The sequence below is a fragment of the Anopheles nili genome, chromosome X (genome assembly GCF_943737925.1).
Source record: "Anopheles nili chromosome X, idAnoNiliSN_F5_01, whole genome shotgun sequence".
In the NCBI taxonomy this organism is placed as follows: Eukaryota; Metazoa; Arthropoda; class Insecta; order Diptera; family Culicidae; genus Anopheles; species Anopheles nili.
Window position 1 is genome coordinate 5384181 of NC_071293.1, and position 15416 is coordinate 5399596.

The window sequence follows — 15416 nt, forward strand, 5'->3', positions numbered from 1 at the left end:
ATCCCGGTGGCGAGACGCGGTGCCGGTGTCGGGGGAGATTGCGGGCCCGCTGATGGCAAGAGAAGAAGGAGGGCCCGAGATTTGGTGGCGTGAATTTTGCCACCACAAACCTTTGTACTTAGGAGAGCAATCAGCTCCGGCGCATCTACACCCTAAAACGCATACACCCAACCACCAACAACACACACATAAAAACACATACATATTCAAGCAAAACTAGGGTACGGACATCGTGTTCGTGCAGGCATACCGGCAGCCAGTGGTACCTAGACCTTCTGACATACAAGAAGATGTCAGGATTCCAGAAGCTGTCGTGAAGTCCACGCCATCGCCAGGAATCGACGTGGCACTCGTGTGGCACACGCTGAGCCGCTGGTGGTGGAACACTACGTCAAGCACCGCCAGGTTAGTTCAGTTCTTTCGATGTGCCTTTGCGTTTTGTGTTGCGTTCCTAGTTTTTTTTTATGTTTGCGTTTCCCGTTCGTGGCCCAGTGAAGGCCAGGAGTCGTTACGGCAACGATAAGATGAGAACCATCAAAGGCCGGACCTGAGCTCGAATCGGTACGACAACCCAAGAGGTTGAGTTCACGCAACACATTCCACGTCTCTGGACGTTCCGCCTGGCCTATTTTGCGAGACCCGGTTAAGGTAAACCGAGAACACAGTCAAACTATTCATTCCGCAAACTCGACTGATAGAATGGATAGCGTATAAGGCCGACGAGAGAGCCCTCGGGATGTTCAAGCCCACATACCAGTGCGGTCGCAGAGTGACCTCCGGGGTTATCATGACGTGCGGAAGACTTGAACGTTTTTCGACCCGTCCCCGGACTACAGCTCGGGGCGCAAGTGATCGCTGATACAATAATAAACGTGCGCCGAACCATACCAGGCCGCGGCATTTACTAGAACCCACCCCCTGCATATTGGCGTGGTGGGCATAAGGCGTACGGACACTTCTGATTTTGCGCTCGAAACTTCCTCGGTACGCTTAGCCATGCATGCAAACGATGAGTGAAAGTACGATAATGAAGTATTATAAGAGGCCCTCTCGAGTAGACGCTCGCTGGCAATCGCACCGTAGCGGATGAGTGTACTTGTAAGGTAACGTTTAAGAAATAAGAACACACCCCCACGCAGCTAGAGTAAGGCTTTCGCGCGATACGAACGTGAAGAAACTGGCACATGTTAGCTTTTCACCACGGAGGAACACGTTTCAATTATACATAATGGCGCATAATGGCGAGTGGTTGGAGTAGCAAAACGGTCGAAATCTAGACGCTTCGAAGACTCCCACGCCAATCAAACCGTAAGATGAGTGAGATAGTGCTTAGGACGTCCTCAGCGATAGTTGCTGTCTTCTGCCATGGACCCGCCAAGAGTCATATGATCTCGATGTTTGGTTTTGCTTGCATTGATATCTCGTACTTACACATATGCTTGTCTTTTCATGCTTAACCTCTCGATTGCATCTCATCTGAATTTGTGCTGATCAGCTGCTTTTTTTGGCACACTTTAAGGCTCATAAATAACCAAAGTTGTTCGCTCTTGAATAAGAACCGGGACGTTCCCGGATGTTCCCGCGGACTACGCTATACAAGGTGGACTGAGCTGCAGCTTCTCAGCACCGGAGGATGTGCAGGTTTTAATGTCCGTTGTCCGAGTGATCACGCACGTTTGTGAGTGAGCTCGGTTCACGAACGATGACTGATGGTTGAGTATGGCCGTATGCAGTTGCCGTGTTCTACACGAAACCCCCGACTGAACGATTCATTACGAGAAGGATCCAAGTAGCATGTAAAAGTCTGATCTGTCACACAGTGACCGGATGTACTCCTGCTGTACTATAGCACAGTTTCTACCATCCATTCCCGAGAACTCGTGTTCACATCCGTGAAGGTTAGATTAGCCCCCATTTTCAGGAGGGCAGTTCTCCTGGAACCTGAATGGTGATTGACAAACCGGGCGAGCTTTGATCTTATGACGAACAATAATAATAACAAGTAAAGTAAAACACTCACTTAAATACACACACACACACACGTGCTCACAAACACACGCTCATTGACATACACACATCGCATGATTTGCGCAGTTTCAGATGCCAATTATCTATTGCTATTTACCATTGCTATACTTTAACGGTTGTGACAGCGCTTTCACAACCTCGCACTCTACTAGATCGGCGTAACTTTCGGTGAGTAGCTGACAGCGGCTTATCTGTGCCGGCTCATCTGTCAAGTCATTCGATACGCACGAGCGAAGCATTTAAAAATGAGAAAAAAAAACAGCAAACCATCGTACATCCTTAACCGCCTTTATAATCGTAAGTCACGCCGGCTCACCGTGCGACAATTTGCTTTTGCAAGCTTTTGTGCTGAGATGCGATCTAACACATGTAAAGCTGACTGGAGCGGGACGAGAAAAAAAATGGTAGAAAAAAGCGTCAGGTGATTCAAGGGAGCGGTGAACGTGTGTTCTGAAGGAAGGGCTGCGTAATTATACATATACACGTAAACAGAAATACTAACGTAGTGTAAAGAGTAGCCACTAATAGGTCGCTCGATTTGGGCAAAACAAAGGAGCTATGAGTGTGCGGTACGAGTCCGTGCAGGTGAATATCAAAATACGGGAAGAAAGCAGTAGCAGGTGGATATGGCATGCGACAAACGGCTCCGTTTGTGCATACATGTGTGTAAAAAAAAACAGGAAATCGAAACAGGTAGCGAGGACGAACTGATGAAATAGAAACAAAAAAAAATCGATCGAGCAGACTCTGATGTACAAAGAAATTCGACTGGCGGACCGTTGTACACTTAGAGATCGCCGCTTTTTATATTAAAAAGCGTTTTTGCGATGGTAGCTTACCCGTTCAGGTGCACGATGGTTGTTGTTAATGTTGATATCAAACGTACGTAGATGGAGAGACCGAGCCCGGAGAGGCAGCTGCTTGACGCCTAGTGGCGGTTCCGAGGAAAATGTCTCACACCAGTGACATATAAATGGAAAACAAAAAAAAACGGAGAGTAACAGTAAAGCAACTGCAAGGAATTGCTGAGCGCAAATAGAAACGCTGGTAGTACGACGCATTGATCGATGGGGAGGCCTAGTAGTTGTTGGTCCTGAGAACTTCAAGGATAAGTCGGTTGCTGGCAGAAGGTCGCTTATGGTTGCTATATTAGGCATTGGTCGGTAACGTCCATGCCAATGTCTGAGCAATGTTCTGCTAGGCGTCTTTATCCATGGCGACGGTACGTCCAAGAACCTAACACCGGTGACGGAGTAGGTCACAGGAGTCAGGAACAGAATCGTCGCCGCTTTTTGCTGCTTACACTTACTCCCTGATATCGAACCATTGTACGATGGGCGTCATATACCGAACAAACTGCTATCACAAACTGCTAGTAATAATGTGCTACAAACTACTGCTACCAGCGGATACTATTACCACTACGCACTGGCGCGTCAATTTCGCGGTTGGGTTCGTGATCCTCCACCAGCACGTTAGTTGGAAGGTAATGTTAGACCAGGAGCTAGTGCACGAACGGTACCTCCTAAATAGATAAACCAAATGCAGGAACCAAAGATACACTGTCACTTTGGCACCGACTATATACAGCCATATCAGGTACTATCAAATTATCCCAACCCTTAAGAGGCAGCCAAGCTAATTACACACTACCGAGCAAGCACCGGTACCGGCTCTAAAACGGGCAAAATTTGGATTTTGTAGCTAGCGCCATGTCCTCGATGTCTAGATTCGTATCTGAGAAAACACGCCTCCACAACACATCATACCAAGTTACAGCCAGTCCGGTCTTATCACCGATACTGCACTTCAGCTTTGCCCTACTGCGGATGATCGATAATGCTTACTAGTTTACGTTCTCTATTTTTACTTGCGAATATGGTGGACATTTTATGCGCTTTTTCAGACTACTGCTGCTGGTCTACAGACTCGGAAAAGCTCTGTGGCAGCTTATTTGAGAAGAAAGGAATGCAAACAGATCTACAGAGAGAGAAAAAATATGAGAAAGAGAGAAAGATAGACAGAGAGAGAAAGAGAGAGAGGAATATAAGGATACTTTTGAAGAGGGAGACTTTGGAGTTATTTGTAAAAATGGGGGAGAGAGCGAGATAATAACTGCATGACTACTGATAGAACTAGCAGCAACAAAATATATGCATCGCAATACCAAGCTCTAGCTTACTTTGCCTATTTCCTTAGTATTCTTAGCTGCCGGTGGCCATAGTGCTGCGATCTATCAGACTTTGTTATCTTTTCCTTCCACTTCAAAATATGTTCTTGTGTATTCCATTTCTCTCAGATAAGATCCGTATCGGTATATGATCGATCTGCTCAGAATCCCTGACCTAGTAGCAGGTGGATTAAATTTCACATCTTTATTTATTAGCTCTTTACTTTATTGTTTCACTTAAACAGTGTCCTGGATATCTTATATCCCGGACTCTAGGCGTCACCCAGGATGTTAAACACCCTACCTTACCTTGCTACTATCCACCAGAACACCGACGTTTCGGTGTAATGCTTGCATCTCGATGGGTGTTGTGCGACTCCCATCGTTGTACAAATTGTAAAACCTCATCCACCCTGTTGTTTTCACAACTAACCGAGGATCATCGCTTCTCTTCTACCGGACAACACCGGAGTCGATCAAACAGTGCTACCACTTACACCACAACAGCATGTTCAAGAAACACACCATATATGCAAATCCAGCGCACCTCCGTAACGAATGGGCAGTATACGAACGAAATCTATAGTTGTTTTGCTTGATGAGTTCCCCGGCTTCTACCCTTTTCTACTTTTTTTCCAGATCTATATATTTTTCCAGCGTACCGTAAACAACAACCAATCAAACTCCCATATCCAGTGCTACCAAAAAATGCATCCACAACTATTAACTCTTTTACTACTTCTTTCACATTCAAAATGGTCATGTTTCTTAACTAGCTGAACCAGTATGGTTTCCGTTTTCTTGCGAATTTCGTTATTTGTTCTTTGCCTTTTTTTGGATCGATTTCATTACCTCTTGCTCTTGCTCTTGCTCTCGCTCTCTACTAATCAGTACTTGGCTCAATTTTTTAACAATAATCCTTTTTCTTCTTGCTCTACTTCCTTTGGCACTACGTTTGTTTCTTTTTTCTCGTATAGCAATATTCTCGATATCTTCTAACGCAAAGGACATGTTACCGTTATCCAACCCTTACCTTCTTTCCCTTACCACCCCGCCGGGCCTTACCGCACGGAGGTCCCCAACTATACCACACTTTTCCAAAGTTTCCTCCTAACACCACCCCGCGGTATAATGCCTTTCCACTAACTGTGTTCTCTTTTTCGCTAAACACCCGCTACACCCGGACCACCCCCGTCTCCGGCGTGGTGGGGGTGGATGACCCGTCCGGTTTCTCGTTTTCCCGATCTACGCAGGTTTGTCAGACACAAGCGAGATTTTCTAGCTGTCTCCGGTGAGCAAAAAATGGCCGCGGAAGCGAACTGTCACTGGGAACGTTTCGCTCCGCCATGCTGACAGCGGCAACGCGACACGCTGAGCCCCCTTATGGGGGGAAGGCTGGATCTTTTCCTTCTTGTCGCGCCTTCCAACCCCTTGCCTCCCCCTAATCCCGTTCCGTGTCCAACTCCTTTACTTCCCCAAAGCCAGCAGGTGAATTGGCAGGATTTAAAGCACACCAACCGCCCATGCGGAACATACAAACACTCACGGGCAGAGATATCCCGTATCCGACATCTTGCGCCTTTTCTGCGACAAATTTTACGATTCGATCCATTAGAAACATGCTGCTAGAGCGCTTAGATGAACGGACCAGAAGGCGTACTTATATTAGATCTTAACTCATTCACGGTTCACTTTCAACGTATTCTAAAAGAAAAAACAAACCAAAAAAGCAAAAAAAAGAGCCCCAGAGCCAGATTCCCGATAAAAGCTTTACTTATACACGTGAAATATTGCGGACGTCTTTCGAAGCCGAAGTAAGAGGTAGATTGTTTGGCTGCATGTAGCTAGGCCGAGAACTGCGTAACGAGAAGTGATGTTAATAGGCATAAATGAAGCAGAAAAAATGGACTAAAATCTCTAGACATATTGCAGAGCGGAAGCTTCCAATGCGACCCCGATAAGAAGCGAACGTTGTAGAAGTTGCAGTAGTACGAATGGAACGGCAAGCGTGACTAGTTCAACTGGCAGCGATCACTTTTACAAAACACTTTCCTGTGGGTCCAACGGGGTGCGGTAGAAGAGAAGAGATGTCGCCACCATATCTTCTGCTGTAGCAACCGGAAGCAGCACCATTCCAACTGCATTAACACGTCTTTCGCCAGTTACTTATACCGTTCGGCAAGCCGGTTTTTTAGACGGTAACAGTGCTACTTTCTAGTTTTCTACGTGCTTTTAATTCCATTTAGTGCTCCTTCCAAACCTTTTTGTTTTCGATATCCTTTTTGGTGTTTTTCGCTATGAGTTTTATGAATCATTTGTTGCTCCTGATACACTGGCTGTACCTGACACGTTTCAATTTAAGTGTCTCTATTTTCCTATCTTTGTTATCTCGCGTTCCCTTTCTCTTTCTCTCGTTCTCTCTTTGTGTCTTTCTCTTATTCTCTCTCTCTCTCTCTCTCTCTCTCTCGCTCTGTCGTTTGTGTTTGCATAACTTTATTAAACTTATGCATTGCTGTTTGCTATTGAAAGCTCAAGGAGAGCAAATACGTTACGTTACAGTTTATTTACGACTGGCAAATGTATATGTATCGTAGAAAGCAATCTCTGCGGCTACAAGGAGTGACGAAACAAGGAAGAATCTAAGCACAATCTTACAACAAGCGTCTTTTTCGATTTTATACAACACTCACTTTCTCGCTGCTTTTATTGCTCGCGTCGGTGCGGGCTTCCTTGAAGGCAAACAAGGCAAATTTACAAACTCCATGTCACATTCAAACATACATTGAAGTAAGGAGAAGCGGAGAGAAGCCATGGAAGTTCTATAACAAAGATGAAACATTTAAAAAAAGAAAAAACCCGTACACATACAGCACCGTAAGAGTTCTAGATAAACACCCTTCCCTTCCGAAAGATTAGCGATAAAACACATTGTGCTGTTGCCAGAGGGGAAACGTGTTTTGAGGGAGTAATAAATAAAATATTCGAATATTTACATTATAATTCGCAAATAAATTTGTGGACTTGGTTCATTTCAAATGCTTTTGCCGACAAAATGGTAAGTAATGCAACAAATTTCAACTGTCTTCAGATGGTCCAAATCTTGTGGAAGGATAAAGCATCAAGCTTCTATTCGATATAACATCGCAAGATATCGCATCGCTACACATTGCGCGTGAATTCAAAACATCTAGTACGGCTATTCATCCACGCAGCTATTCATTCAAATTCAGAGCATGTTTTTCGTCCCTTCCACTTTACATTACAATGCATTTATTCATTGGTTTAACATATTTCTCATTTAAATTCGACGACGCGATGTTATTGCTTTACATCTGGTATAAAAAAACAACGGCAGTTGATCTGACAGATGCACATTTCGTAAATCAACTGACGGTTTGATGCGTGGTCTGACGTTAGCGATGTCACAGCTCGAATGCGTGTGCGTGTGTTCGTGATTGTTTTGGAAGATATTGTTGTAGTGAAGAATTTTGTAATATACTAATAAATAATTAATTTATACTCTTCCGCTCCGTTGTGGTTTGCAAGCAGCAGAAAAAGAACCTTCGAGCAACCAACAACCTCGGTGCGTATGGAAACTGCAGCAGGAAAGTACTCCGTGGCGACGGGCGCTTGATGTTGTTTTTCCTTTTTCAGCTTTCGCATTCGCAGCCAATCTGTGAACCGTTTTAGTCGCTAGTCTAACGCCCGGTACAACAGCGCGGAACGCTACTACGCGTTTGTTAATCACGACCGATTGATTTGTAACCCTAGGTGAGACTGACCAACATCCGGTCGAAGTGTTAACCTCAAACCAGGTACGCCGTAGGTACGTAGCGTCCTTCACAAGCTATTCGACAACAGACAGACAGCTAACCTCTTGCTAAGCATCGGACTAAGCACGCTTATTACGACGGCCACAACATGTGGCCACAACAATGAGCTAGACCATCCGAAACACATGTTCGCCATAGACGGACGTCACGAGAAGCCGCGTGGTCGTGAAAATGCGTCCAGTGATACATCTAGTGCAGCATCATCGGCAACGTTCTCATCAACCTCACCGTAAATAGCTTCCATCAACCTACTGTAAGGCTCACAAAGCTCCACGCGACCACGTGTGTGCTTTCCCTTTGCGTGAACGCGCTGAAGCGCAACCACCCTTCTGGGCCGCCGATCGTAGATCGATTTCGAGCCAACAGCCAATCATTCGTAGCAATCAAAAGCGTCGCCAATCAGCGGAGCAAAACAAAAAAAAAGAACGGAACCCCAAAGACTAAAATAAAATCCCACTCGTGCTCGGAAAACAAACGCCGAATTCGGACCGCATTGCGCGACGTGTGGTGGCAAACAAGCGCAGGAAGCGAACCGCATCAGGATGGCCGTGTCCAGTTGGATGATTCGAAGGAGCCTACGCCAGCGAAGTAAGCATCCTTTTTTTTCTTTCGATTATTCTTCATGTTCGGGAGGGTGTCTAATTAAGCGACAAAAAGAGGCCAAAACACGCTATTCTTTCTTTAATTTGCTTGTTTTTATTTCCCTCTTTTTTTTACATCCTCGAATGGGCGCCTGGGCGTCGCATTCCACCTCCTTCTGCAAGGGGTGAGTGAGAGACGGTAAAGGCTCACCCTCGAGTTCACTGACACGAGGCAGTGTTTTGGGCGAAAACCCAAACAAAACCGTCCACCACCGTCCCCTTCGCAAAGGGAAAATGTCAAATTGTGTTGTGATTTTGCGAACAAATGGCGACAACCCCACCCCACGGATCGGTTGGCTTTGTTTTCGCTTTCACAGGCGAGCTATAAAAATATCTCTCGCTCGCCGAAACTCACCCCCCTCTCCACACACACACACTTCCACCCCACACCCCGTTCACCGTATCGACACGTAACTTACGGCACGGTTTTTCTTGATATTGTAGGTCGACCGGCACCGGAAGATTGTTACCGGCTGGATGCGGGCAAGACGCTGCGCGAAAACGCACAGGACATTTTCACCGGGCTGTGTGCGTCCCATACGACCACTAACAAGCGGCTCAGCCTGCTGAATGGGCTGGTGAAGCTGATTGACCGGTGGAAGCGAGACGTCGGGCTTGGAAGTGGTGGCTCACTGCACACGGATACGACCGATCCGAGTGGATCCGAGCTGCGAAAGTCTACCGGTCAAATAGCGGCGCTACGTGAGGCCACATTCGTGTACACGGTGTTGGAATGGATCTGCTGCGTTAGCCGCTGTCTCGTGCATCAGTTGCCGCAGATTCGGGCAGGAGCTTTGCGGGCTTTACGACGGTTGTTGCTCACGCCGGATGATTTGCGCGAGCTGAACCGGCTCCAGTTGGCGCATCTCACGTGTCGCAGCTTGGACGTGATGCTGCGGAATGGTGAGGAACGGCTGCAGGCGTTAAAGCTGGTCCGACGGATGTTGGCGGTCTCGCCGGAGGATCTACATCCCGCGATTGTCCACTGTTTGGTGGCGCTGTGCGAGAGCAGTAGCGGGTTAGGTGCGACTGGTGGCCCTGGTGGTGGTCCTGGTGGTGGACCGGGTGGTGGTGCTGGTGGGCACGTGGGTGGAGGACCCGGAGAAGACCGATTGTTGCGGTGTTGCCTTGCGACACTGTGCGAAATCGGTGTACTGAACCCGATGCTGCTGATCGCGTGTGGTGGAGTCGGTGTCATCACACGCAGTGTCCTCGAATGTCACAGCCCACGTATCGCTGAAAGCCTTTGCGGTGTGCTGCTGTACCTGCTGGAGTGGCCACTGACGCGTGAAACCGCTGGAGTACGGCTAGATTGCTTCGCTGCACCGTACTGCGATTTTACGTACCGCGTCGGGATCATGGATCGGAATAAGGATGCGCGCGATTTGCGCTTCACCTGCAGCCGGCTCGCCTTACTGTCGGTGTTGCGATCGTGGGCGGGAACGATCGAGTTTTGTGACCCACACCGGCCATCTGGCTTGAAGGCGCTCATCGGCATCCTGTACCTGAATCAGCTCGAGATCCGGAAAGCCGTGCTTGACCTGCTGTACGAGCTGATCGGGCTTCCGCAGCCGGTTTGGACCGATGAGTATTCCGTCGCGATGTCCGCTGTTGATCCGGCAGAGTATCAGGACGCTTGGCGATTGCATGAAGGGTTCGTAGCAGCGGAAGGTACCGCCATCCTTCCCAGTCTGGCCGGAGCTGTTCCGAACCTCTGCGAGGTACATCTCGCACTACTGCTGTACTGCTTCGTCGAACACGGGCTGCTGAACGCGCTCATCGAGGTCATCATCTCTAGCGACACGTTCATCTCGGTGCGTGCCACCATCCTGCTGGCGAAGATATGCCACCAACTGCACTGTCTACTTCCTGCGGAGATTTGCACGCGTACACCGGCCGCAGCCCTACCGGCGTTGGTCGCCCGTGCGATCGAGGGAAGCCATCAAGCGCGAGCGGCCATTAGCGCCCTCCAGCAGCATCACCTGATGCTACAGAATCGGCCCGCTTCCTGTAGCCTTTATCTCGATTGTATCATTCAGAGTGGGGCGTTGATTAACACACGCGCTTTTCGCCGGGAGCTGGTTCCAACTGCCGGACAACAGACACCAATCCCGGGGAAATACGGCACACTAGATGGGTTGAAACGCGTGCGGCATGACTCAACCGGATCAACCGGGGGTCTTGGCGGGTTTAGTGGGTTTTTCGCAAACATGTCTGGGAGTGGTGGTGGATCGGCGTACGATTGGAACTGGTCCCGACAGCCCGGATACGATGGGTTCGAGCGAGATCTTACTCGAAGCAGTAGCAGCAGTGGAGGTAGCAGCAGCACGCTCAAACGCACCGCTAAGCGGAATGTGCTGCAGCAGCTGTGGTCCAGTCTAAAGGAAGGTGATCGGTTGATTAAGGATTCGAACGTACTTGCGGTGAAGGACGCTAACATGTGGGATTGGGATATCATCATTACGATCCTGAGGGTGAGTGTGAGCGAGCAGAGTTAGCGATGGTTGAGGTTATGTATTGATCTTTTTCGGTTTTGTTTTGTCCCCATTCCCCGCCATTAGTCTGACCTGCTAGGGATGAAGCTGGATGAGCAGAACACACGCTTTGTGCGAAGGATTGTCGATTACTTCAAGCCAAGCAACAATCGGTTCTCGCATCAGGATTTTTCACATCTCAACAGCAACCGTCAGATGCCAGCGTACGTGACGGCTGGCTTGGAGCTGATCGACACGATGTTACAATCACCAGAGGTAACGTTTCATGCGAACATCATCCCTTAAATGGCCGATTTTTCTTATCCTTCTCGATTCCCTTTCAGCTCGAGTACATCCGCAACCTAACGGATCTGTTCACCGACATCAGCCGGCAGCTGTTGGCGATTCATGCGAAAAAATCCGCCCACGAGTGCCTGTTCAGTCCGCTGCACATGACCGGTACGATGTGTCAGCATTACTTCCTGTTTATCGGCCGAATGTGTCGCACCGAGCGCGGGCTCGAGATCCTTCGCAACACGGACGTGTTTAAGGAACTAACGACGATCGTGTTGAAAACGAATCACCTTTGCTACGTGAAGCTGATCGTGTCTGGGCTCGATTACAGTCTCGAGGGTGAACCACGTGCGATTCTGGCCAAAGCGTTATTGCGGCATCCTTGGCCGAAAGCGCGGCTGTACGCGACCCAACTAATGCGCGTTTTGTTACGCGCTCGATTGCCAAACTTTGAGGTGTGGGGTATACAGCTGATGTTGAAGCTGGTGGCGGCCATATTGGGTGACGGACAGGCCCGGTGTGTGCAAGCCGCCGCTCTGGAGCTGCTTGAAGAGGCGTGCTACGAACGATCGTACCTCGAAGAGTTAGCACACTCTTGGCCACGGCTTGATCGGCTTGGCCACCGTGGGAAGATGGTGCTTATGCGGTTCTACTCGATTCCGCGTGGGTTGAATCACCCCGAAGCTCGCGTTCCACAAGAGCTCGAGCAGTGGGTTGCGGTTCATAACGAGCGGTACGTACTACTGGTGGAGGCGGACACACACGCTTACCTAACGCAACACACACGCACCGAGGATGGCACGTACAGTCGGCGACATGTGGCCAGTGGAGCTCCAAGTGACGGAACATCGGCAGCTGGGGCACCTAACCTCGCACCACATTTGTATGGCCAGTTGGTACAAACGAGCCAGGGTTTCTCGCAACTGCTGCGTCACGGTCAGGTTCCGGAACTGGCGGAACGCGTCCGAGCTGGTCAGTGTGGGGATGAACGTGAGTGCTTACGTTTGAAAGCGGCCATGTGGGCGATGGCACATACCTACACGAATAAGGAAGCGATCGAGTACATGAGCGAGCATTATCCGTGGTTATTACCACAGCTGGTTCTGCTCGTACGTTCCGCTGAAGTCTACTCGATCCGTGCGACCGCCCTCGGAGGGTTGTGTCTGGTCGCCAGCACCGCTTCCGGTGCCGATGCGCTTCGTTCGCTCGGTTGGGTCGCGGTACGTCACGACCGGAACACACACTGGCCGGTACACGAACCGGGTGATTGGTTAGGTCCAGCTGGGGCCACTCCGACCGTTCCCTTTGGCAGTGAGAGTGATGGAGATGGACCACCGGGTGGTGGACGACGACGGCCTAGCTTCGTTTCGACCACCGAGGATGATAACAGTGCCGCCAACAGCCTATCCGTGAGTTTGGCCGCGGGTGCGACCGCTTCCTCCTCGGGGCTAGTGTCCGGAGCGGGTGATTTCTCGCCCATTCCAAGCTCCTCGTTGCTTGGGAGTTCCGAACGGGAGGGGCCTAGTTTGGGCCGGAAGCAGCATCGTCTCGCGAGTCACGTCCGGCGGCCGCTATTGTCCTGTTCGTCGGCGGATGGAGATGAAATCGAGATGCTCGAGAATCCACGTGTGCTCGGATCGGGCCATGTGCCCTCGTACGCGGAATCGTTCGCGTACAGCATGAAGATTGGCAGTCTCGATCGGAAGTACCACCGGCTTAGTTTGCAGCAGTAAGTTTGGAGGTTTCTCGTGAGGTTAAGGTGGATTTTGATGAGTTTTTTTGGTACTTCGTTTCAGCTACTCTCTCAGCGAAGATGGCAACACGGGCTCGAAGATGAACCGATCGTTTCATCCTACGAAATCAAACCCGCAAGGACCGTGTTTTGTCGGTGAGTCGGTGTGCTTGAAAGCAGTGATTGGGAACGTTAAAATGCAGTTCTAAAAGGCATATTAGTTGTATAATCGACAATTAGAACATCCCAATAAGCTCCTTTTAAAGGACTCGTTGAGCTACACTCATTCAAATCAGTGATTTAATTTCTGTATGCATAATTGAGTTAAAAACATTTTCTTATTCAATTTCCATGATTCTTATCAAACTGCTAATAGGCTGTGGTTTGTTTCACTATAGAATGTGGCCTAGCTGTTGAGTTTTTTCATATTTCACATCCCTTAAAATTTCACTTGATTCTTAGCATAGAAGACTGCCAATCACTGCTTGAGGCTGACAAAAAGAAGATGTTGTCGATGTATCTAACGTTGATGTGCTTTTCATTTAGGTATTTGCTTCCCACGTGACATTATGGAGCTATTTCCGGAACACGAACAGCACCGTCCCTTGACAGTAGGGTCGATTATACTTTCTAACCGTGGTACGATGCGTCCAGCTAAGGATACAACCCGCTCGGCAAAGTTCGCTAAGACGCACCCAATACGCACGCTCGAGTTAGAAGAAGATGGCACGTTCGATTACGAACAGGAACCAAAAAGCACTCCAGGATCCACTGACGTGCCGGACGATCGAACCCAAGTCCGGTGGTCACATGCCCGACACAATCGAACCCAATGCGTTCGATGTTGCCGCAGCGATAATCCTGACGAACGATGGAACCCACGTCAGACCGGTCCCGATCGGCCTCCGGTAGATGACGCGATCGCAAACAACATCCTGCGGCACGTGCAACGACTCGCGAATCCCGTGTGGAGTAAGCAATCCCGAAGCGTCCTGCTAGATCTCAAACAAACGCAACCGGACGCGTTTCAGGACGTGTGTCTCTACTCGGAGGTTTGCCGGTTACTTGGCCGAAACACGTACCGGCTCGGATCGCGCCGGTTTTTGCAGGAATTATTCCTTGATCTCGACTTCCTTGGCCCTGCTGGTGACGGTGATGAACCACCGGCCAAACCGGCCGCTCCGTTACACATCCAAACGCAGAATCTCCCGCCAGTGGCTGGCAAGGGCTCGACCTTGTTACGATCGCCTCCGTTGGCCAGCGTGTATGAGGCGAGTGTGGAGAACCTCGACGAGATGGATTCAACTCCCGGGCAACATTCGACACAGGACAAACCCCTTGTTCAACGTGTCCTAGATCCACCTCGGCCGGAAGACGAAGCGGTGCGTTTGCGTGCGGTTCCAACGGCTCTTGGGCTACCACCTGCAAACCGGCCCCGTTCAACCGGAAGTCAGAGCACGGTCGGAGGTGCTGGTACGGTTCCTCCACGACCTCGCTTTTACACGCTCGAAATGGATCTAAGCTGTTCACGCAATAAGTTCCCGATCCGCGATCGTAGCCGGCATGATTATTCACCCACGACGCCCACGGCTGGACCAAGTCAACCGTCACCACTGTCCGCTAGCAGCTCGTCGACATCCTTCATCAGCACCGGAAGTGCGAGTGCCGTCACCAGCCCGACTCAACCCGGACCCGCCAACTTTGGGGCGCTTTTCTGTGAGCAACGACTCCGGTTGAAGGCGTCAAAATCTGAGGCCACTCTTACGAAGAATAAGTAGACACCGCCGGCAATGCTGAAGGGTCCTTTGCAGGACCTTCACTCAGCGGGCTGTTACAATCCAAAGTTACGTTAATCGTTCCCAAACTGCCGTCGAACCTGTTGCGGCGTAGTATAGCGTACTCCTCGTACTCCTTTGCCGAACCTGCAGGAGTCGACCTGACACGCGCGAGAACACCCAAACCGATATGTGTTCCGCATCCCCCTTCCCCCATCCCACGAAGCACGTCGATTGTATTATATCTAGAGGCGTAAGTTTAGCTAGGGAGTTTGCGAAAGAGGCCACCCACGCTCGGATGTGGTGTACTCCGTGATCGTATTAGTCTACAAACCCCCCTTATTTTTACCCCACTCGAGCGTGGGGACGTGTGGCCCCTTTGTGTAGCTAGGTATCGTGTGGGCACTTCCGGCCTTTCAAGAGCCTGCGCGAAATGGTGCGCCTTGTAACCATTAGTAACCATCTTCGT

At 49.6% G+C, this 15416-nt stretch overlaps 1 protein-coding gene across 1 annotated transcript; it reads left to right on the forward strand.

The window, feature by feature from the left end:
• The first annotated feature begins 8573 nt into the window (after positions 1-8573).
• LOC128728711 (rapamycin-insensitive companion of mTOR) lies at positions 8574-15416 on the forward strand. The gene is made up of 6 exons (XM_053822348.1): positions 8574-8619; positions 9117-11146; positions 11234-11422; positions 11491-13169; positions 13237-13328; positions 13719-15416. The coding sequence occupies exons 1-6, from the start codon at positions 8574-8576 to the stop codon at positions 14948-14950; spliced, it is 5268 nt and encodes a 1755-aa protein (XP_053678323.1). The 3' UTR covers positions 14951-15416.

Bases quoted from the DNA above. Each gene is read 5' to 3' on its own strand.
- LOC128728711 (XM_053822348.1), top strand. From the start codon at position 8,574: ATGGCCGTGTCCAGTTGGATGATTCGAAGGAGCCTACGCCAGCGAA. The intron at 13,170-13,236 runs GTAAGTTTGGAG...ACTTCGTTTCAG, and splicing joins CACCGGCTTAGTTTGCAGCA to CTACTCTCTCAGCGAAGATG. The intron at 13,329-13,718 runs GTGAGTCGGTGT...CTTTTCATTTAG, and splicing joins GCAAGGACCGTGTTTTGTCG to GTATTTGCTTCCCACGTGAC.